The 23,567-nt window shown below is 43.2% G+C and overlaps 1 protein-coding gene across 4 annotated transcripts in view; it reads right to left on the bottom strand.

Annotated features, from left to right (window-relative positions):
- Positions 1–208: 208 nt before the first annotated feature.
- hspg2 (heparan sulfate proteoglycan 2) overlaps positions 209–23,567 on the bottom strand; it is a 125,951-nt gene continuing 102,592 nt past the window's right edge. For 2 of the 4 annotated variants that reach the window (XM_080734076.1, XM_080734073.1), the window contains 27 exons: positions 23,028–23,223; positions 21,648–21,827; positions 20,115–20,375; positions 19,519–19,681; positions 19,310–19,407; positions 18,543–18,809; positions 17,741–17,853; positions 17,273–17,420; positions 17,019–17,135; positions 16,786–16,803; positions 15,264–15,348; positions 15,006–15,150; positions 14,503–14,605; positions 13,624–13,733; positions 13,339–13,447; positions 13,055–13,153; positions 12,366–12,587; positions 11,989–12,233; positions 10,567–10,738; positions 9,408–9,530; positions 7,331–7,406; positions 7,115–7,193; positions 6,619–6,666; positions 5,867–5,937; positions 5,066–5,149; positions 4,780–4,883; positions 209–4,494 (listed from right to left, as the gene is read on the bottom strand). In XM_080734076.1, the coding sequence (XP_080590202.1) occupies positions 4,322–4,494; positions 4,780–4,883; positions 5,066–5,149; positions 5,867–5,937; positions 6,619–6,666; positions 7,115–7,193; positions 7,331–7,406; positions 9,408–9,530; positions 10,567–10,738; positions 11,989–12,233; positions 12,366–12,587; positions 13,055–13,153; positions 13,339–13,447; positions 13,624–13,733; positions 14,503–14,605; positions 15,006–15,150; positions 15,264–15,348; positions 16,786–16,803; positions 17,019–17,135; positions 17,273–17,420; positions 17,741–17,853; positions 18,543–18,809; positions 19,310–19,407; positions 19,519–19,681; positions 20,115–20,375; positions 21,648–21,827; positions 23,028–23,223 (3,609 nt within the window). In that variant the 3' untranslated portion in view covers positions 209–4,321. The remainder of the gene's footprint in view (positions 4,495–4,779; positions 4,884–5,065; positions 5,150–5,866; positions 5,938–6,618; positions 6,667–7,114; positions 7,194–7,330; positions 7,407–9,407; positions 9,531–10,566; positions 10,739–11,988; positions 12,234–12,365; positions 12,588–13,054; positions 13,154–13,338; positions 13,448–13,623; positions 13,734–14,502; positions 14,606–15,005; positions 15,151–15,263; positions 15,349–16,785; positions 16,804–17,018; positions 17,136–17,272; positions 17,421–17,740; positions 17,854–18,542; positions 18,810–19,309; positions 19,408–19,518; positions 19,682–20,114; positions 20,376–21,647; positions 21,828–23,027; positions 23,224–23,567) is intronic. The other 2 variants (XM_080734074.1, XM_080734075.1) reach the window with 2 other exon arrangements.

Consider the following 23,567-nt stretch of genomic DNA (forward strand, 5'->3'; position numbering starts at 1 on the left):
TGTGCGACAACCCTGCTTTCAGTCTATATCCTGGGTAATGAATGAGATGTGGCCCAAAACTAAAATGGTTGAACAAATCACTGTCCAAACTTATGGCAAATAAACCACAGAAACTCATGTCAACAAATTAAAATAAGCAAACTCAGGAGATTATAAATAGCACATGAATTTTGTTTTTAATTAAGAAACACCAAAGGTGGGGAGGAGGGGCTGGGGTTCTTTCAACACTGGAAATGGAAGTCAGGAACACAAGCAGGTCATCCCGACGTGGACAATATTAAATCTGATGCACTTTCATTCACTTAACTCTGATGATGATGATTCATCTTGACATTGTTCGTCTCTCATTCCAAATTGAAAAACATAAGACAAATATGAACAACTTCAAAAATCTGAAATTCCATCAATATTGACAGTGTGGCATCAAGTCAATGCCTTTAGCCATGCTTTATTTCGCAGTGACCAAAAAAAAAAAAAAAGAAGAAAAAAAGCTACTCTAGCAGTGTGGATTGGGAGGCAGGTCATGTACAGTGTATATGCATGATATGGAAGTCCAGTTTTAGAGCAGATACATTAAGGCTGATTTATACATCGTCACATGCCAGTGTTGTGTGCCAAAAACAGCCGATGTACATCCTCACCATGAGTAGATCTGCTATTTTCAGCACACAACTCCCGTCATACAACAGATTATAAATTAAGCATTAGAGGCACCCGACAAAGCACATAGTCTTCCAAACTTTTGATTGCAGGGTGGTTGACTGGCTCTTAACCTGTCCACAATAATACAAAAAACCAAAGGATGGCGCCTTTTTTGCAGATAAAGATGATTCATTATATTTGGAGCCTAAGACTTATTTCATCATACCAAACAGAATAAGTAAGACCAGTTTCCCATTGCTTGACCAAGTAGCTCCAGTCAGGCACCACAGGTGAACACTCTCTAAGGCAGTGGTTCTCAACCTGTGGGTCTGGACCCCCAGGGGGGTCCCCAAATTATTTTGGGGGGTCCCCAGATGATTGGCTTCATGTGAAATTGTTTTCTCACTCAACAGTAAACAAACCAACATAAAGTTTAAGTGTATAGAGGGTATCTGCACATTTCTAAAGTGACAATTTAAGGACTTTTTAATACCTCTAAAATGACAAATTAAACATTGTCCAAATTGTCAAATATATAGAGGCTGAAATTGTGAAAATAGCAGATCTACATGCTCACAACGCCTCGTGAGCATGTAGAGCTGCTATTGTCACAACAGAACCGTGTTATACAAAATATAATGCCTCAACTGTTAGTGCTCAACAGGGTGGGGGGTCCTCAGTTAAAATATGATTATTTTGAGGACCACTGCTCTAAGGGATGATGTGGGGATGACTGGAGGGTCAGGGTATCTTCATGGGAGGGTATAGGGTATTTATGAAGACCTCGAGGGAACAGGGACAGTATTTAATCTCAAACAAGAAAAGGGAGAAAGGGTTGGGGAGTGGGAGTCAATATACAATAACACAATAACCAGTGAAAAGAAAATGGCAAGCTTTTCTGATTGCTCTACAAAATTGCAGTGTCAAGCCTGGAAACCGCGATGAAAATAAGAAGAAGAAAAAAAGACAACAACAACAACAAAATAAATAAAAATGAAGCAACTCTAAGTGAAATGATAGTGCTAATTCTTTGTTTTTGTAATATTATTATAAATGTTTTTAAGTTTAACCCATTTAGGCCTAGAATTATTGAATGCTTTAACCAGTGAAAAATAGCAGATATACAAGCTCACAGCGCGGCACCGAGTGCCGCGCTGCGAGCTTGTAGATCTGCTATTTTTGAAAAAGTCGTGAAAATGTGTGCAAATCTTTGAATATATGTATTTTCAAAGCGGACGTTTGTAACTCAAATTTTGCTTCTGGGTGGTCCCTGGAACTAAATATTTTGAGATGCGGGTCTGTGGCCAAATAAATATCATTTTGGGGGTCCTTCACATGAAAAGGTTTGAGAACCACTGACATAGTAGTCTCTCAAGAACCGACTAACTGAGCTCCAGTTAAGTGAAAAGGACCTTTTCTTTGATGATGGCTGGCCAGATTGCTGACATAGAAACAAAAAGAATCTTAGAAGGATTCAAAAGACACTTATAGAATCTGGTCAAAATTCTAATTTTCACGATTTTTCAAAAATAGCAGATCTACAAGCTCGCAGCGCGGCACTCGGTGCAGCGCTGTGAGCTTGTATATCTGCTATTTTTCAATAGTTAAAGCATAAAATAATGATACACAATATAGTGTACCTGGTGAAAGGTTGGTGAACCCCAAGGGCAACTTGTCAGTCATGTGGTCAGCTAAAAGTGGGCGAGCATGTTCTATGGGAGCAAACACAACTGGTCACAGCACCTGCAGGAGCATATCTATTACCATAGTCTATCCTAACTCGAAGTATTCCACTGCATGTTGAGGAAGCATCTAACACCTAAATGTATATCACACTTCACAGAAACCATGTAGCCTTTAGGGTTTGGCAAAAGACCACTGCTATATTTGATGAATTGCTACTAAGGTTACTAATCCTGAAAAACATTACTAATAACTTGAGGCAGTTCTGCGTTGACCCTCCTGAGGATATGGATGATTTGATTTGCGCGCGCACACACACACACACACACACACACACACACACACACACACACACACACACACACACACACACACACACACACACACACACACACACACACACACACACACACACCAGTAACACCATAAAGGGCCTCAATAATACGTGGATTGTGATAAATGGCAGGCCATGAGACATACAGAACCAACAAATCTTCTAAACGTGTAAACACACACATTCTCAAATGACAACAATGTTACCTGGCTGGCAGATAATTTTATACAATACATTTTATCAGCAACCTATAGAACTAGACCTTTTTTCTGCTCATAAAACCTCCTATTTTGACTTTTGAGATCCACTCAATCAAACAAGGCTGCAGAGTTACGTAACATCACATCATCATAAAATCAATCTTATATAATCCTCTTACACTGACATCCAAGCTAAACTCTAAAACTGAGCATCTCTATGACAACAGTAAAAGGCGACAGACAGACAGTTATATGACTGTGGGTTCTGTCTTAATGTCTGACGTTAGCACCAAGTTTTCTTTCATAAAGAAAAGAAGAAGAAAAAAAAAACAGACTGAAGAGGCCATCAAGCTATGAAGGAAAAATACTTTAAGTTCAGAAACAATTCAGCCAAGTTCAAGCACCACCGGTTTCGGTTAGAGTTGTGTTTCTTTGATTGATGTTATTTTCGCTGCGTCTTCACCTGAGTTGTGTGTTGAAGCTGCATGTGCCGTGACCATGTGCAGCCCCTCTCTCAACAAGATGCAAAACACTTGTACTGTAAGCATGCTCGCCCAAAATGTTCCCTTAAGGTTGGTTGATATTTTGTTGTGTGGCGGTGGCGTGTGCCAGACATATCCGATCTACAAGCCCACAAAGCTTCTCAAATGCGACTCGTTGTGGGCTTGTAGATTGTCTGTGTTCGCCATAAGACCCTGTCTTACGACAAAGCATAAATCAGGCATTACAGGTGAAGGTGAAGAAAGAGGGCCTAAAAGTCTTCAAGTATTAATACAGTTAGGCCCATAACAACAACAACAACAACAACAACAACAACAACAATAAAAACTAAACAAAAAGCCCTGGACACACAGTATTAGAACCCCAGAATAAACTCCAGGGAAAAGTAGAAGAGCAGTTATGGTTAGTTTGCATGTTTTCCCCCACAAATATAATATATATACTATATTCATATGTATATAAATAAAAATTCAGTGCTGTAAAAACATCTCCAACTCCATAGGATCTGACCCATCGTAGAAGGCCTATAGCATTTTACTCTTTACTCTTCTCATCATGGCTAAAGCTACTGCAGAGAGTATGTAAACTGTACTGGATCTCCTGTGTTAATAGTCCTTCATTGAGCAATACAACACTGAGAAAGAGAAGACTTGTTAATATCGCTTTCATTTTTTTCTCTTTTTTGTGTGTTTTTTTTTCTTTGTTTTTCAATACACACAGAGAAAGTTATCCTTTTTGCCTCGTCATGGTTTTCTCTCATCTTTTTCGTTTTGGTAGCAGCGAAGCACCATGTTTTTTTTGTCAGGATCTAGGCGTGTCAGTCTCTCTGTGTGTGTCTGGTGTGTGAGTGTGTGTGTGTGTGACTGGGACATCACTCCATAGTCTCTGGGTGTGTGTCTGCATTTATACATACTGCATGTGTGTGTGTGTGTGTGTGTAGATGTGGTTTGTGTGCTGCAGCCTATGAGGAGCACGGCTGCACGTTGACGCCCTGCGCTGCGTGGGCCTGCAGGTCGATGGCCTGGGCTGGCTGCTGGCCTGGTCTGGCGTTCATCAGAGACAGGTTCCTCACGCAGCCCGTCATGCCCGCCGAGAACTTCCCTCCCGTCACCGCGGCCATGTCTGGGGCTCCCCCTGTCACAGGAACCAACAGACACGCACACACGTACACACATGCACACGCACGAACACACGAACACACACACACACACACACACACACACACACACACACACACACACACACACACACACACACACACACACACACACACACACACACATACACACACATACACACACACACAGACACACACAGACACTCACACAATTAGCGATGTGGGGCTGGAATTGTCCATAGTACACAGACGTGTGGACTGTAATAAGAATGCATATGAAATGTTTTCTTCATAGAGCGTACCCAGGTATATGCTGCCTTTGGTATTGACCATAAGGCTTTTGCCCTTGGATTGTCCATGTCGCATGGGTCCTCCATCTATCTGGATGTATCCCTCTTTACCAGTTCTGTCGGGAACAAACACACACAAACTCACTGTACACTGAACCCCAACCGAACATATGTATGAATATTAGTGTGTACATCAAATAAATAAAAAGAATCATACGAATACAGGAATTCATAACAGAGATGGCTTATGTGTTCTGTGTCAAACGGTGAGTTTATGCAGTAATACTCATCCTCATACCTGACTGCTGTGACCTTATGCCATTTGCCATCATTGATGGGCTCCCAGGATCTGATCACTGCCTCTCCACTGCCCAGCTGGTAACTGGATATAACATACGTGATAACATTAGTCTTTCAACAGTACTCATGTGAGCACAAAGTAAAATCCAAACCAAATGGATATTTGTACATATATTTTACAGTACAGGAACATTAGATACACATCTGCATAGTACCAGCTCGGACAAACAACCCCTTTCACATCATGCAGCTGAGGTATCTAATTGGGGAAACAATAATGAGGGTTCCTGTAGGTAGCCAGTTAGTCTCGCGAGGCCAGACTGTTGCCTCCGCGATTTGGGCAAATGCTCCCGGCATACAGTCTGGCAAACGGAAATAGAAACGATGAGTGCGAGATAAAGCGGATGCGACGCAACCGCTCCCTTGGAGCAGTAACAATAACATGTCCTACTGAAAGCGTTAAGTCTCCTTTCAATATTTCTGGGGGCGTTATTTCGTCTTTCTCTGGTGTTATTGGTGTTACCTCCATGATGTTTTCAAACGTTTTCTTAAACTATACAATCATAACAAGAATAGGCCGCTCGAATGACTTTGTCTGAGCTATTGTGTCTCTGTTATGTTTCCAATGGGACTACAGTTCAGTGCAGCACTGGCTACTTCCGATACTCGCCGTTCGGGAGCTGCCGTTCCAGACTCTATATAGCATTCGGAGATTGTGGAATAGTTGTCTGGCTACGCGAGACTAGTAGCCAGTTAGCCACACTAAAGGTAACATGTGGAAGATATGAAACTATGTCACCTGAAGACAAGGTGTCCATTCTGCACACTAAGGCTGATGAAGTCCTTGCCTTTGCCTTGTTCTCCCAGTTCCTGGAAATGAATGTAGCAAAGTAAAAAAAACATTGTGTTCATGTCCTCCAGTATTGTCTGCTGAGAAAACTTCTGTCATCTCAGTATCTAGAGTACAATATTTCTGTAAAAGATTAAGAAGTCTGATGTGACATACTGTATGAACTTTCCATGCAAGATACAAATGAAATGGAAAGCCATGGTGCATTACAAACATTAAGGCCTGTCCACACAAAGAATGCTAAGTATAAAGATAACCAATTTATAAATACGCAGTTTTTAAAAAAAAAGAAAAAAAAAAACGTTCTAACTGAAGTCAACACCACAACTATAACGACAACAGTTTCGAACAATATTGTTGGGATCACTTTGAAAGCAAATTGATGAGCAATAAAAACAGCAAATCAAAATCCATCCAAATTTACAGAGGTCACATTCAACACATCACTCATGTTCAACATGTGTACATTGAACATTATGGTTCATTGTGTGTACAGAATATGCTCACATCATTGTTGATATAGTTATCTTTATCGTTATTCTCTGTGTGGCCCTTAACTCTTTTTCCAGATTCTTGTACATTTGAAAACGTGTGGTTTTTAAGAAGTGTCCTTTATCTACAGATTCGTATAGCCCATTGCATAAAAAACACACGTTTTGAAACATACCGGAAGTCGAGTGTTTTGGTGTTTTGAGAGGTACCTTTTTATTAGCATGCGTCTTGCGCAAATTGCGTGCGCCAATGGTCTCCTGACAAAAAATGGACGGTGAGTTAGAGAGGCAAAGCACAAACCAGCAAACATGCATTAACTTGGTGGCCCCATAATCAGTGGGGCCGGCAGCCATCATGCCAACAACAACAAGAAATGTTTTAACAAGCCAGTGCAGTGATGAGTGCAGGCCAACAGTGGTGCTGTTCATTCAGAAAGAAGATGCATTCCCAGTGTCAGTGCGGTTTTATCATGTATCAGTGTTGCACAGGTGAAATGTGTAAATGGGAGGAGGAGGTGGTGCTGGTTAGGAGAGCGAACGAGCTGGGAGGTTAGGGTGTGGATGTGGAGGTTAGGGTGCAGATGGGGAACAGTGGATGATTCAAGACCAGGATTAAGGATTTGATCTCTTGGGTTCCTCCGAGGCCATAGTGTCAATAGTCAATTGCCTCATAGTTATAGACTGAGGACTGACAACCGAAACCTACCACTCCCTGCCACAGGATGAGGGCCTCGGCGGAGCTGGTTTGGAGTTCCAGTTCAATGGTCTCCGGAGAGTCGTGGGCACTATGACACAGAAAACCATGAAATGAACAAAATTAAGTATAGGTTGGTATGTTCACCGTCATTACATCTTGAAATACATCTTAAGTGGTTAAGCTACGAAAAGTGTGTCAATGTGCATAGGTGTGCCATACATCTACCTTCTTGGGAAAATTGTCTTTGGAAGAGCAACGTATCCATCATCATGGAAATGTGCTGCATACTGATAAGGAGAATCTAGAACAAACATCAAAATAATCATGGTAAGCAATAAGCATGTTGTGTACAGTCTGTTGGATCCTCACTGCTATGGCGCCCCCCGGTGGTGGTAGGATGGAAGAAGAAACCCTGGTCAAATATTCCAGGTTGATTACATTTATGATTATAAATATATGCTTTCACTAAATTCAATCTGGGACTACTCCCAGTCAAACACAATGCAGATGCTGAACTTGCCTGGATCAATGGCAAACATAAAATTTGACATCTTCAACTCAAAATCCATACACAGATAGACAAAATAACACATCAAACTGGCACCAAAACATTTTTTTTTCTACAAACTGAACGAGGCTTCAAAATCAGTGGGCATATCAACAACATCAGCCAAACACTTCGATATCCCTGACATTCCCAGAGGCGAGTGGCGTTAGTACCACTAGTTTGAGCAAGACCCGGTAAGGACACGCTGTTATTGGCCAGTAGTCGCTGTGAATGACAGTTCTGCCTTGTTAAACTTCTGTATAGCGTTTTTGCAACCATGCCTAAATCTAACCTTATTCCTAACCTTAGCCGCAGTAAAATTATGCCTAAACCTAACCTTATTAGCAACGTTAACCTCTGTAAAACTAGACCTAAAGCTAACATAAGTTGCTCAAACTATCGGTACTAATGCTACCCGCTTCCCAGAGACAAGCATCAGACACTCACCAAAATAGTGGCTCCATGCACACTGTATAAATAAAGCTTGACAATAAAGTCACCTTACCAAAACAACAATATATCACATTGTACTTTCAATAAACACTTTTAGTGGTTAGTAACAACACAGCCCTGCTGTTTCAGTATGTGTACAGCATATACATTTGGATGTTGCCACATTGTAACAAGATAAGTTCAGAGGAAAGAATGTTTTGCATCTGGGTTTTTCTTTCTTCTTGGTTTGGACAGGCAGTTTTGAACAAGACAGACAAGATGTCATGATATGGTGAGTGGTTATGTCACAGGACATGACGCTCAAGAAGAAGAAAAAAGGGGAATTCTACACGTTTGTCTAACTCCGAAAAACTATGATAAAAGGTGCCACAGGACCAGATACATGACACAAGCCAGTTGGTCTCCCAACTGCCTTTGTACCATACCACTACAATTCACCATTCATGTAGAATTCCCCTCTCCCAACTTTCCGCAGAATAAGTGACCTGGTCAACAGTTAAGCAGAGACGTACGTTTGTGTTTGTTTTTTTATGTACATGTACATGTGCTTGTGCGTGTGTTAGGCAGTAGACGGTCGGTTTGGGGCCGGATGGGGCCCCCTTGCGGTCAGACGGCCCCTGTTAGTCACGGTCGTGTCAGGCAGACTGAATTGTTCAGATACTGTACCATTCGCCCCGCTACCTTCCATATTCCACAGGGCCTCGGAGAAACTGGAGACCTGGCCTGCGTATGCGGGATATAGCCATGAGAGTGCAGGGGTGAGACACACTTAATCACTTGGGCCTAGGAGACCCAACCAAATGACGGACTGGTGTGATGTTAGAGGACTTTCCGACTGTTGAGAATTAGAGCCATATGCGCCCCATTCCTGACTGTATAATATATGTCTGTCTGTCTAGTGGAGCTACAAGCTATAAGTCAGGTTCTGATAAAGTTACATGGTGATTGATGCCATGGTGATTGTATTTGGCACTTAACATGTGTGCTGTTCTAGGAGGACACACATTGAGGAGAATACTGATAAGACCTCCAGAGATACCTATGCCCTCCGGTTGGAAAACTGCAACCAACCCATGTATCATTGTGTAGATAAACCAATGGCTTCTAGTCTATCCGGTTTTACTGAAACAAACGTGTTACTCTAATTCATCTATATTAACCCGCTTGTACTACTGTATACGTATGTGCTGTTTGCTATTTGATAGCAAAAAATGATTCATTGTCCATTACTCAGTGTTAAGTTGAATGAATGGGAGCGAAATGCAATAAGAAAACAAGTACTACTGTACACCCAGCACTTACTTTCGTCACAGTAAAGACCAGTGTGGCCTGAGGTACACACACATTGGCCGTCGACACAGCTGCCGCCATTTTGGCACTGAAGGCTGCTCTGGCATACGTCCTTCACCACCTCACAGCGCTCACCTGTGTGGTCACATGACAGTCAGTGGTCAAATGTCAGGTTCATGGAAAAGCCCCATGTCATGCTTTCAGAGATACAGAGAATAATAATGCTGAAAGAATAATTGTAAGAGTTCTTTAGCCCCTGGAATTCAGTCAATCAATCCATCAATCGGTAAATTGATCCATCCAACAACTGAATCATTAAAGAGGTGGTGCCATAGTTTTGTTCTTTTTCTGGTTTTTATGTGTCTATGAGGTTGACAGTACTTCATTAGACCCCCTGTGTGGTTGTTACGAGCAATTATGTATTCCCTTTGTATTTGGGGTTTCTTCCCGGAGGCTGACACCTTGTATGTCAAAAGTGCCAATCCAAAAACAGCAAGTAAATGACATCATATAATCATCACACTGTGGGTGTGGCTAACTTCAGCTGGGTCACCACCCACCTGACAACCAGGCATACTTGAACTGGTGGGTGTGGCCACATAAAAAAACTAATTTTAACTCTTTCTGTACACTCTTTTGGATAATCATGTTTTAGAGGGGAAATACATCATGGCACTGCATCTTTAACTAGAAGCAGTGCTCTTCCGAGCACAGGTCTCCACCAGGCCACACAAATCGGCCTGTTATAGCGCCACCATGAGGCTGATGTAAAAAATGTGGGGCAGAGGTTCTGAATTAGCATCCAGGGAGTGTGTGTGCTCAGTTTGGCAGCGATCGGGCCAACGGCGCCGGAGATTAGCTGGTAACAACCAGGCCACACAAATCGGCCTGTTATAGCGCCACCATGAGGCTGATTTGAAAAATGTGGGGCAGAGGTTCTAGATTGGCATCCAGGGAGTGTGTGTGCTCAGTTTGGCAGCGATCGGGCCAACGGTGACGGAGGGGAAAACATACTCTCCCTCAGCCTTCGGCTGGTGGAGACAATAATAAATTTCAACCTACTTGTTGAACCCCTGGACATAACTGAAATACGTTATGCTGTCCACATAGAACAACCTTATACATACACATGTACACCGTACATACATCTACATTGTGAAGAGGAGCTCACCTTCATAGCCATCTTTACAGAGGCACTGGTACTCGTACTCAGCACTAGACATACAGTGGCCGCCGTTGAGGCAGGGCCGGCGATCACAAGGGCTGTTGTCCACGCACTTACGGATTGATTTGCTCTCTGTGAAGCTATAGGACAGGTCTACCTTCTTATTGTTGATGGAAACCTGAGCAAGAGACAGAGCAGGCATGGTAAATGTACCACTTTATGGCAGACACATTACACGTTCATTCTTTGTTTGAATGTTGGACGCTAGCCCAGATTCTCCTCATACAATTCTCTACTGTCTCCATAGGCGATTTTAAGGGGTGTCCTTGGGTGCACTTGCACCCCCTGGCCACCAGGCGGCCATTTTTTTTATTTTATTTTTGTAATGTAACTTTATTTTATAATTATTAAATAAAACAGTGATCGTGATTTGTAAAATGTGCGCAAAAAGAGAGGTGGAGGGGCAAGTATTTCAGCTTGCTTGCTTGCAATGTAAGACCTACTTAGCCTATTTATTTTGAATCAGCTTGCTTGGCGGTGGCACTCGGCAGGCACTGTGGGTGGGCTGTGAGATTAACACCTGTGCTGGCCGGCTGTGTGACTCTCTGATATGATGACCAGTGGTGTGATATGGATTTTAGAAGTGTGGGTCCTCTAAATTCATGACGTCATGCACGCAAGCTGTTTTTATTGATAAAGGGTTGATAAGCAAAATAAGTGCCCACGCGAGCCCATGGCATCTCTACTTTGGGACAACTAAAAACGTATTTACGGACAACCATGACTGATAAAAGAGTGTCAGATATAGGCATTTTACAGATTGAGAAAGTACACGAAATTAAAGTGCAGAAAATAATTGATCGGTATGCAAGTGCCAAAAACCGGAGGCTGCAGTTCATTGTGTAATAAGGATTTGTCTACTATTATTTGTTTTTGTGAAATGCTTATTTGACACTGTAAATGACTGCTTGATTGCTTGATGAATGATGATTAACTTGATGTTTGGCTTTATGTCCTGGCTGTGCTGCCTCTGTCTGCAAAATAAGTAAATAAATCCTATAGACATATGCTCATGGTGTCTAGAAAAAGAAGCAACTGTTTTACACTTTTTTTGTTTATATTGTGTTACATTTGTGTAAAAAATAAACAGCAGAAACCCGTTAAAACAACATTACAAAACCGCTAAAAAACATAGAGGTCTTGCACCCCCTGATGGAAGAGGCTAGAATCGCCTATGACTGTCTCATATTGTTTATCACAATGCAATGTGTGGTGCTGGTGTTGTATTCGCAGAATAGCTGATACTGTTAACAAGAACAACTGCTGATTCTAGTAGTTAATGATTGATGGGTCTTTTTCATTAGTACAAAATATATTTGTATTTTACTGAGTCATTTAAACAGATACATCTCTCATCTCTCATCTCACCTCTCCAATACAACCCTCAAAAAGCTCGCTGATGTTGGCCGGCTTTGGCAAGATGCCCATGTCGGGGACTCCACCCAGATACATGGGGGTGTGGATGTTGAGGCCTTGGGCTTTCCCTGGAGAAGTCTTCTTCTCCAGTTGGCCCTGGTCAAGTCGCAGGTGGCCGGCTCTCTTGTTCCTCTCCGCCACCACTCTGTGCCACTGGCCCAGAGACACCGGCTCTGGGCTAACAAGAATAGCCTGGCCTGAAAGAAAGTAAAAAATAAAAATAAAAAAATGTTTTCAACCAGGGTAACTCACTTTCAATCCTGCACAGCTACAGTGCAGCTAATATCACTGTCCACCCATGATTATGTATATGATAATGTTTATATTACCAGTGCCCAGTTCATATCTGAACTCCACGTGTCCATCCACCATCGAGATGGCTACAAAGTCCTCCACCTTCATCTTCTTCCCTCCACAGAAGAACATCACGCCATCCCTCTCCAAGGGCTTGAACTCCAGCTCCACGCGCAGGTCATCGTGGATGTTGGTCAGGGGAGGGTAGGATATGTATGATTCCTCCCCGTCAAACAGGGGAGTGGTCACCAATTCACCTGTTGCAGGCACAAGGACGGCATGTTAATGCACTGTCCCGTAGGACATTTTAAGTAACATATGATCACCCAAATGTTTAGTTTCTAAACATTTCTTTGTTTGTTTGTTTGGTAACATGTCATGACTCCGACCTCCCTTTAGTCCGACCACCTAAACCTAACCTTAAACCTAACCCTAACCTCAGTAAAACTATGCCTAAACCTAACCCTAACCCTAACCTCAGTAAAACTAACACTGGTGAGTAGCCAACCTGCCGACGCTGGTGAGTAGCTAACCTGCCGACGCTGGTGAGTAGCTAACCTGCCGACGCTAAGTCGGACTATGGAGAGGTCGGAGTCATGAGCAGTCCCCTGTTTGTTTGTTTTTTCCTGATCACTGTGAAAATGCGTAGGTGAATTTGAGATAGTAATGCGTTTAGTACAATGGAAACACATAGTGGTGAATTGCAGAGAGGGACCGGTCTTACCAAGCATGCATTTGTCTCCCTCCTTGCCCAGGTGGCAGCGACAGTCATAGCCCAGGCCATTGGGGCGGTTGATGCAGGTGGCATCTGGTCCACAAGCCTCTGTGAGGAATACAGGTCACAGCACCAGCAGTAAGACATACATACTGTACACAACATGTTAAACTCAGAGTTTGATTAACTATGAGGAATGCATAGGTGCATAGGACGATGCTGACAGCAGTCTGTCCCTAATGTCCAAGCTGCAGTGGTGTGTTTGTGTGGTCAGATGTGTCTGTCCGCTGTACCTGAATGACAGTGTAGAGAGTGGTGGTGCTGGCAGTTGCTGCCAGTGAAACCTCTGGTACAGCTGCATTTATACAAGCTGGCGTCTGAATCCTCGCAGGTCCCAAAGTTCTGAACAAGAGCATGGAAGAAACGGAATTGTTTCTACTGTAATACAAGGTCTATTAGCAAAATGTACATGATACATGATAATGTATATAACCTTTAAGGTCCAGAATTAAAACAAGTAAAGTAACATAAAAAAAACAACAACAATGTGACCTGTGAATTGGCCAGAAGTGACTCACCTGGCAGGGGTGGTCTTTGCAGGTGGGGCAGTTTGTGACGCCAGTGGAGCTGCGATCTAGGTCTTTGAAAATGACCTCGTCACCCTGGATGATCAGCTGACGGATACAGCCTGCACAGAGAGCAGAGCAAGAGCAAACACACAGAATGTTTGTTTTTAGAAGACCACTGGATTGCCCGCTCCACTTCATACTTCTTTGGCTATTTGGCTTGTTTGGCCGTACTGCTAATGGCCGATCGTTTTCTGTTTTCCCATGTATTTCCGGACCCATTTTTGCAAGGCCATGCCCACATCTCAGTGTCCATAGATCGGGGTTGGTGTGCATGGGGAACACCAGGAAATACTTGGAAACACAGAAAACGATCGGATAAAAAGGCTTCTTATTAAAGAACACAGAGGATATGGGTAATAATTATAGAATGCTGTACCGTATTTAGACAGGTGTGAGACTTTATTAAGCACTTTGTTTGTGAAATCTGAAAGTTGGTGTAGTTGTAGGGGGCTAAATAAGTCACTCTGCCCGAACCCATGTAAACCCGGGAACATGACGGTCAGGGATTCGTCTCTACGCCAATGCGTGAGCTACGAAGGGCTAAAATCGCTTCGGGAAACCCGGCCATTGGCTGTACTGCTATTTTTGAACACGTTTCAAACAAATGTTTGGAAACTTCTTTACATGAATCTTCTCTTGCGATGTATCCCTGGCACAAAAACTTTTCAGTTGGGGGTCCACGGCCAAATACATATAATTTCAGGGCTCCTTGCCTTGAAAAGGTTTGAGAACCACTGTTCTAGGAATCCTGAGTCAACGAGGGTATGTACTGTACGTCATTACTGTTAAGAGAAGTGTAATTATGGTGCGTTCAGAGCAACGTCTCACCAACAAAGCCGGTCTTAATGCCAGCGGTCTTGGCCAGAAGGGTGTAGTTGGGGTAACCGCCTACATGGAGCTCCTCATTCAGATCCAGACCCTGGAACTTGCCCTGTAGAGAGATATTATTTACTGATATTAAATCATCAAACTCTAAAAACATACCAGTCTCTGGATGTAAAAATCTAAACACAACAAACAAAAAAGTGCACAAATAGCTCAACATAGACCCAACATAGGGATGCCAGGGTTAATGTGGTTAGCATACATTGTTGATTACAATTGTTTCAATTGTGATGTCAAATCAAACATCAAGAGTCTAAGAACTACAGCCTTACAGCTCATCCGCACTGCCCGCGATGCGACGCGAACGATGAAATCTCATTAAAATACATGTGTTTCAATGAGGACGTCGCCTAACGCATATCAAAGAGGGGGTCCTTGGCGACCCGCTGCTCTAATCAGTGCCCCCCACCCCCTGCAGACGTCACCCTAACCCAGCACAGCAGTACCTGGGAGCTGCCGTTGATGGGCTCCCCTCCGTCCACAATGATGACGCCCAGGGTCAGGTTGCGGTACAGCTCCACCGTGTGGAACTCCCCCAGTTTGATGGGGTTGGGGTCACGGATGGTGGCCATGCCGGAGCCAACGTCAAACCTGAGAGGTTGAAGGAATTGGAGAGCGTTAAATGCGACAAATCGGGTGTCCTTGGCTTGAAAATGTTTAAGATAAGAGGCACGCCTCGGCGTTGAGGTTAACCCTGCACTGACCTGAACTCCAGACGGCCGCCCACCAGTCCCAGGGAGATGAAGTCTGCTCCGGTGGTCCTCCTTTGGCCGTTGTATAGGATCATACCTGGGAGACCACAACACAGAGTGAATACGGTTCTTGCACAATCGCACGTGCTCACTCCTACTGTACACGCACACACACACACGCACGCACACTCACTGTACATACATGAACACACTTTGAGTTGAATGGTAAAGCAACATGCTATAGGGAGGGGAATATAAAGCCACTGGGCGCAGCCAGGGTGCAAATCGTCGCTGTTGGCCGGAAACCTTGTACATGCAAAACCTGTGTTCCAATAAATCCAATGTAGTTGTTATTTAGTCACGGGCTCTTGTTAATACTTTTCATTGGCTAAATATTTATAAAAGCCACAGACATTTTCCAAAAATAGCAAAAGCGCACAACGTGTCGCATCACAATGCCATGTGCACTCGTGGATCAGCTATTTTAATTACTTTTGCATGGCTGTCGTATCATATGACAAAGTATAAAATAGGGCATTCATTTATGATTTCATGAAATATGCAGATAAAAGGTTTCTGCTTGACAGTAACGGAATGATCACATCCACACATGCTCACTGGGCCACACAGGCATCAAGATACTGTCAAAGCCAGGCCAGTCTGATAACATGCCTCCTAACATCACTGTCTCTCTCAGTCTCTGCATGGTAAAATACACTCTCTGGATTTTGCTGTGTGAGAGGTCTGCAAATGAGTTCTGAGAGAGAGTCATTAAGAAAGAGAGGTGGATTGCATAAACATGTCACACAATGTGGGGTTTCTTTATCATGTCTTAAAAGTCGTAAAGTATATGTGAGAAATTATGTGAAACGATGTGCATCACAATAAAGCAATCCATCTGCCTTAACATAAAGCAGAGTTAGGCTCTTGGGCTGAATCGATCGTTTACAACTTAGCTACCAGATGGGTGGAACTCAGCATGTAAGATCAAAAAGTGCTCAGTAAACTTTCAGTCACATTACATGATGTGAATTGACTTTGATATAGTTTCAACTTTCAAGCACTTTCTCCTTTCATTGCCCTCTGTGGGAAACCCCCCACTCAATCTACACCTCAGCAGGGTAATCGCTATTTTCAGAACTGTAGCAATGTTTAGATAACATAAAGTAAGGATTGTTTAAACAATATAAGCCTAGATATTTAAATGATATGATACAGCTCTCTAATACAAGGCTAGACATTCAGAGAAGCACTACTCACTGGTATAATAGACACTGATGGAATAAAATAGAAGGGTATATGATCAAGTTAACTGTGCATACGCCTCATACAGTTAACCAGTAATCATTCGGCTGTTGACTGCAGTGCAATGCCAAGCCTGTATGAAGCCAGCCAATTCACCATCTGGCATCTCTTAGACAGCCACTGAAAAATGCTCTGCATTTTGGATGCATTACGGGAAGGTCTAATGCAGCCCAACAAAAGCAACGTTGACTGCATCACACTTGAGCTAATGTTGCTCTCAAGCACTCACCAGCGTACAATATGAGACCTTCCCACCCCGGGGGTGAGAAGGAGGGAGGAGGGAGAAGGGGAGGAGGACAGAAGAAAGATTATATACATGAAAGAAAGACAACAAAAAACACATATCACAAACATTGTAAACACATAAGAAAGAAACATCAACAACAAAGAGAGACAATAAAAAAGTACATAATGACTACAATTAAACTGTTTGCTGGCACATTAAAGACGGTGATTCCTTACCATCAACATTATCGGGTCTGAATGTGATCTTGATGTTGAAAGCCTTATAGGAATTCTTGATGGTGGGCAGAGTGAGATAGGACAGAGGTTCCTGGGCAAAGTAGGGCATGACTCTCTCTGAAAAGAACAAACAATTACACTGCTATTAACAAATATGAATGCAAATAGAATCTACAATACATGAAAGCAGATCTCTACTGAATGGCTATTTTGGAGTTTGGACATTAGAATTGGCATGAGAAGAGCAGACTAACCGTGCACTTCAAGAGTTGTGAAGGCCTCCACTTTGCCCTGCTTGTTTGAGGCGGTGCACACGTATGTCCCAGAGTCCTCATGTCTGACACCGGGAACGGTCAAGACATTGGCCTCCTGGAAACACTTGGAAGGAAGCTCTTCTCCCAGCTGGATTAAGGAATAGTCACACATCACACAGTCAGAGAGAATGTACAGTACCCACTTCTAACAAAACCTCTACAGAGTTCATGGAGTAGTGCACAGGTTTGCAAATGGGGTCCCAGGGGTGCAATTGGAAAGAGAAAAAAAATAAAAAAATAAAATCATAAAAATAAATTGAATGAATATGAGTATTGAGTATTGTTCCAGTTTGCTAAAAAGAACTAAAACACAGATCTATTATGAGTTTGCAGACTGCCTGTTGTAGTGTATACAAAGGGATGTAACATTTGACTGTACTTTAAAACATGTAAAACAGTGTTGGTTACCTTGGACCATTTGATCTGAGGTACAGGGTAACCGGAGGCCAAACAGGGCAGGACAGCGTCAGATCCCACTGTCACCTCCTTGGTTTCTGGCAGGGAGGCAATCTGGGGAAGAGCTATGCATGCAAATAAACAAAGATTTAGACTTTAACGAGACAGCTGAGAACTCAACAGTGCAGTGGTTAACGATTTGGTTCACCATCCATCCAATCAGCTTGGGAAAAGGAATGGGAGTCCAAGGAGGTCCCAAACAAACATCTGGTGTCAAACCCCAATCAATAGGTCCCTGGTGCCAACCCCCCCAGGACACAGTGGTCTACACTCAGTTGATTCAGGACTGGACATGGCCCCTGCTTGGCCTGACTTTACAAATGGGGCAGCAGCCCAAGCCCACTGTGTGCTTGTGGAGAGAAGAAAACTATTGACTCCTTTTTTTATATTAACCACTTGAACCGTGGTGTTCTTATTCTGAGAACTTAAGCCAAAAATAGCCGATCTACAAGCTTAATGTAGAGGGGAAAAATAGCAGACTAAGTACAGAGTGAAAGGTCAAGTTTATTAAGTATTGACGGTTCAAGTGGTTAAATATCTGAAAACACAAATTGACATGAATCCAAAAAACACTGATGATTGTGCTGTCAAACAATGAAACTATACAGAATCTATGATAAGGTTGTGGGGGTCCCTGCTTCATCTCTCTCTCTCAACTAAGGGGTCCTTGGCCTGAAAACCTTGAAGACCCCTGCTCAAGGACTTTGCATTTGCTAAATAAAAAGTGGTTCACAATGTGTGCTGAGGCACTCACACTGGACGTTGAGGACGACCTGTGACTGCACAGAGCCCACGTCGTTGGTGGCGGTGCAGCGGTACTGCCCGGCGTCGTCCTCCTTCACCTGTTCGATCTTCAACATGCCGCCCTTCACCACGATGTGACTGGGCAGAGACCCGCCCACTTTGCTCCACTTGACCGTGGGATGAGGCTCGCCGATGGCCTGACACTCAAACTCCACTGAGGTGCCGATCATGACGGTCTGAATGGACGTGCGGACGTTGATCATCACCTTTGGCAGGGCTGGGAGGGACACGAGTTGAGCAGAAGGACAGAATTGAATAGAGTACAACACAATATAATAGAATGTAGAATAGAATGATAGCTATGTAGAGTGGCTGTGATTTAAACATATGTATATTAGCGTTTTATATATATATACAATATATATATATATATATATATATATATATATATATATATATATATATATATATATATTGTATATACAGTATATATCGTCGTTGTCGGGTGAAAACCTTGTATGTCCAAAACCGTTCGGTTTGCATTTATCATTGCATTTATCAATTTAATCTAGTGAAAACAGCCGATCTACAAGCACACAACGCCTCGCACCGCGAGGCGTTGTGTGCTTGTAGATCTGCTGTTTTCACTACTTTTGTGCGATGGCCTTGTATGATGAAGCAGGGCTTTACTTGCCGAAAAAGCGTTTACATTTGAAACTTGGAGATACGAGGTTTCTGCCCGACAGTGACGATATATTAGCGGCACATATTATTTACCTTGGATGGTAAGCTTGGCTGTGTCCTGAGCTTGTCCGTACACACTATTGGCTCTGCAGATGTAAACGCCCTCGTTGCTCTTCTCAAGGTTCTCGATCCTGCAGAGAATACACAGCTCAGTTAAGGGCATACAAACCTGGCTACTGTGGGTTAACCTGTTAATAGCTGATAGTGTGCGAAAAGATTCACCGTCTGTGTGCACAACTCACCTGAGCACCCCGTCCTTGATGTGGTGGTTGGGTGGCAGGGCACCGCCTTCCTTCAGCCACTCAATTTTGGTCTCTACACCGCCTGCTGCTGAGCACGTGAACTCCACAGCACTCCCCTGTGCCTTCACCTCCACCTGGGGGGACACCCGCACTGCCAGGGGGGCTAGAGGGAGAAAGCAAGACAAAAAGTTGAGTGACACTGATACATACAGTATGAAAAATATTGTCGTTGTCGGGTGGAAACGTTGTATGTCCAAAACCTTCCTTTTTTTGTTATTATTTAAAAAGAAAACGATTTAAAATAGTGAAAATAGCCAAAAAACACAACGCCTTATATCGTGAGGCGTTATGTGATTGTAGATCTGCAATTTTCACTACTTTTGGGTGAAGACCCCTGATTTAGGTTGAAGATCCCTGATTTAGGTTACAGATCATGGGTCATACAGTAGTTGAAGAAGTAGGGCTTTAATTTACGAAAGAACATAAAAATGTGAAACTTGGAGATCGGGTTTCTGCCTGACAGTGACAATGTATTACCAGCATCATGTGTCTCTCAACCTTTACCAGTTAAAACTGTCACAACCATCATCACTTACATCTGACCGTGACTTTCGCCACTATTTGGCTGGTGCCCACTTGGTTGCTGGCCACACACTTGTAGCTTCCGGCGTCCTCGGGGGAGGCGAGGTTGATCTGGAGGTCCCCTCCGTTGACCTGGGCCCTGGGGGGAAGGCTGCCGTCCACTTTGCTCCAGATGAAGGTGAGGGGAGGAGTGCCGTGGGCCAGGCACTGCAGCCTGATCACCTCTCCGACGCGGACATCCACGTTGTCAGGCAGAGAGGTGGCATAGGGAGGAGCTGAGACACAGAAGAGAAGTGTTATGTTTAGTTGCGCGTGACAGTATTATATAAATCAGGCTTTATTTAGGTTGGTGGTTCTCAACCTTTTGAGGCCGTGACCCCCAAAATAATCATATTTGAACTGGGGACCCCCCACCCTGACGAGCACTAAGAGGTGAGGCATTACATTTTGTATAACACGGTTCTATTGTGAAAATAGCTGATCTACATGCAGATTGGCTATTTTCACAATTTCTGCCTCTAATATTTGACAATTTCGCCAATGTTTAATTTGTCATTTTAGAAATATTAAAAAGTCCTTAAATTGTCACTTTAGAAATGTGCATAAACCCTCTATACACTAAACGTTATGTTGGTGTGTTAACTGTTGAGTGAGAAAACAACGTTTCACATTAACTTAATCTGGAGACCCACAGGTTGAGAACCACTGATTTAGGTTACAGACCATACAGTAGTTGAAAGAGTATAGGTCATTTGATCGTTTGGACAAGAAAAGGGGAATCGTTAACTCTCCCATAGAGTGTTTCTACATTGCAGTATTGATACTTTTACTTGAGTAAAAAATGGTTGTACTTTTTCCACCATGTCTTTTGAGCATGCGGGAGCTTTTGTTGTGTGAGCATGCTTTTGGACTGGCAAGCATTATGGGGGAGAAGCCACATAGCATACCGATATTAACCACTTAAGCCCTACTGTATATCATTTTTGTACGGCAAATAGTGAAAATAGTCCATCTACTGTACATGCTCAGAAAGCGAGCTTGTAGATCTTCTACTTTTGCTCTTTCTGAATAGGTTGAAAATATTTTAAAGAATTGCTGATAATGGCATGTCCAAAATAGGGACGTCAGGTTGAAGGTGGCGATACCGGTGATGGCCTACTTTCACCAGTTGTTTGTTTGCTTTGAGCACCTTTGTATGGATATGCACCCAAATTAACTGACCGGATAGCGAGAGATGGCACGTTGCTACAGGAGAATGATGGAGCCAGGAGACACTGAGGAAGAAAGGTGAGGCCTAAAGAAATCCTCATCTCCTTGTCCAAAGGCAGTGTTAGCTTAGCAATGTTACATGTGAGTGCACTGCCGACTCTGTAATTAAAACTAGACATTTTCATGACAATCTGCATTGGATTCATGTGTAGAGTGGGGATCGAGCATGCGTGTTTGTGATAGAAGACTCAGAAGACATTCACAGTAACATAACAGTTTTTTTTCCCATTCAAGAAAGAAAACTAAAATCTTAACAGCAGCCCCTCAGTGAGACTCACTCTCCACATCGAGCATGATGGTGACCTCGCTGGTGCCCATATGGTTGGTGGCGTTGCAGATGTACTCTCCCGAGTCCTGGCGGCCCACGCTGGGCAGTACCAGGCTGTTGTTCACCACTTTGTGTCTCCAGGGTAGCGGAGCCCGCAGCTTAGACCAGGTGATCTTTGGTGTAGGGACACCTTGAAGGAGAAAAAAGCATAAATTCATCAGATTCTATAATAATATCTTTTCATTTTAGTATTAATGTCATGGCGCTTTATTTAGATGGAGAGACATGGGGGACCACAGAGTAAACTCTGGTTACCAGGCACCTCTGAAATGATCATTTAATAGAACTAGGTCGCAGGGATGTGGACATCAGGGATCTCCATATCTCCATATATGGGCATAAAAGGGATATGTTCCCACTGGCATCACAGGGATCTCTCTAACAGGGCATCATTAATATTGATGATATCAGGGAACTCCATATATGGGCATAAAAGGGATTCTTTTAGTGTGACATCACAGTGAAGCCAGAGTGTGATGTCAGAGCGGCAAACCCATTCTGGTAGAGTGGTTCCCCTGACATCACAGTGACATCAGAGCATGATGTCAGAGCGGCAAACTCATAGACCGGAAAAATGTGTACACGCGGACAAGCTGTGATGTTTCTTTTTTACCTTCGGTCGCAATAATTCATACATTATTAGATTACACAGTTGCTATGCACTAACATGAGTTTCTAAATTATCTTTGGAATCAGAAAATATATGCTTGCGAAATATACGGCAATGCAGAATGGCCAGACATTGAAACAGGGGCGTCAATTGTGTATGGCAGGGGTATGCAGCTGCCATAACCTGGGTCCAGGGGGGAAAATAAAAGTTACTTTTAAATATAAATCCACGAATGTCTCTTTGTCTATCTGTGCTGGTTATTATGTTGTTAAATTACAGTAAAATAACTATAAATGCAAAATGTAACAAAATGGTCACTTTAACAAGGTATTATAATTATATTCTTCACATGTGTAGCCTATTCTCCCCTAACTTGACAAAATGGTATATTCCCAGGTTCCGCAGGTCAGCTGCACAGGTGCAATGCATTATTGTTAAATGTGGCACGTTTACTAACATGCCAAGTTCAGCTGCACTTGAACAACCGTTCCAGGCTGCCATATCCAGCCCAAGAAACCGTAGAAACGGGGGGAAAAAGTGAAATGTACTTCTTAAAATAAATGTATCATCCCTGTTGCTAAGGTACGGCAACATGACTGGTGTCTTGCACGCGCGCAAAGCACCAGTCATGTTGCCATACCTTAGCTCTTTCTGAACTGACGCCACAGCAAATGTTAAAAGTGAGTTCCCATTTTCCATGTGAGTGTGAGCAGGCCTTACCATGAGCTTCACAGTGGAGTGTGGTGGTCTGTCCCTCCACGGCGATCATCAGGGGCTCAGGGACAGAGGCCCTGGGCACGGTGGGCAGCCCAGAGCCCCCCTCCACCACAACCTCCACCCTGGTCTCAGACGAGCCCTCGTTGTTACGAGCCGTGCACACGTACGTGCCACTGTCTTCTGGACGTGCAACCAGAATCTGACCGAAAAGACAAAATTATGACGTTGATGTTTCAACATTGATCTTCCACTGTCACTGAAATTATCTATTTCTATTCTGGGTCTGTTTCTATTCTATTAATAAATAATAAGCAATTATGAATTGTGGTCTTGAAGACGGAACTAGTGTGTTTTGAAATACTGATTATTATAAAATTGTCTTCAGACATTTTCTAAATGAAGACTCTTCCTGTTTATGTAAGCATACAGCAGTGGTTCTCAACCTGTGGGTCGGGACCCCCAGGGGGGTCCCTAAATTATTGTGGGGGGTCCCCAGATGATTAGCTTAGTGTGCAATATTGTTTTCTCTCTCAACAGCCAACA

Source organism: Nannobrachium achirus (assembly GCF_963921795.1).
Source record: "Nannobrachium achirus genome assembly, chromosome: 9".
NCBI lineage: Eukaryota > Metazoa > Chordata > Actinopteri > Myctophiformes > Myctophidae > Nannobrachium > Nannobrachium achirus.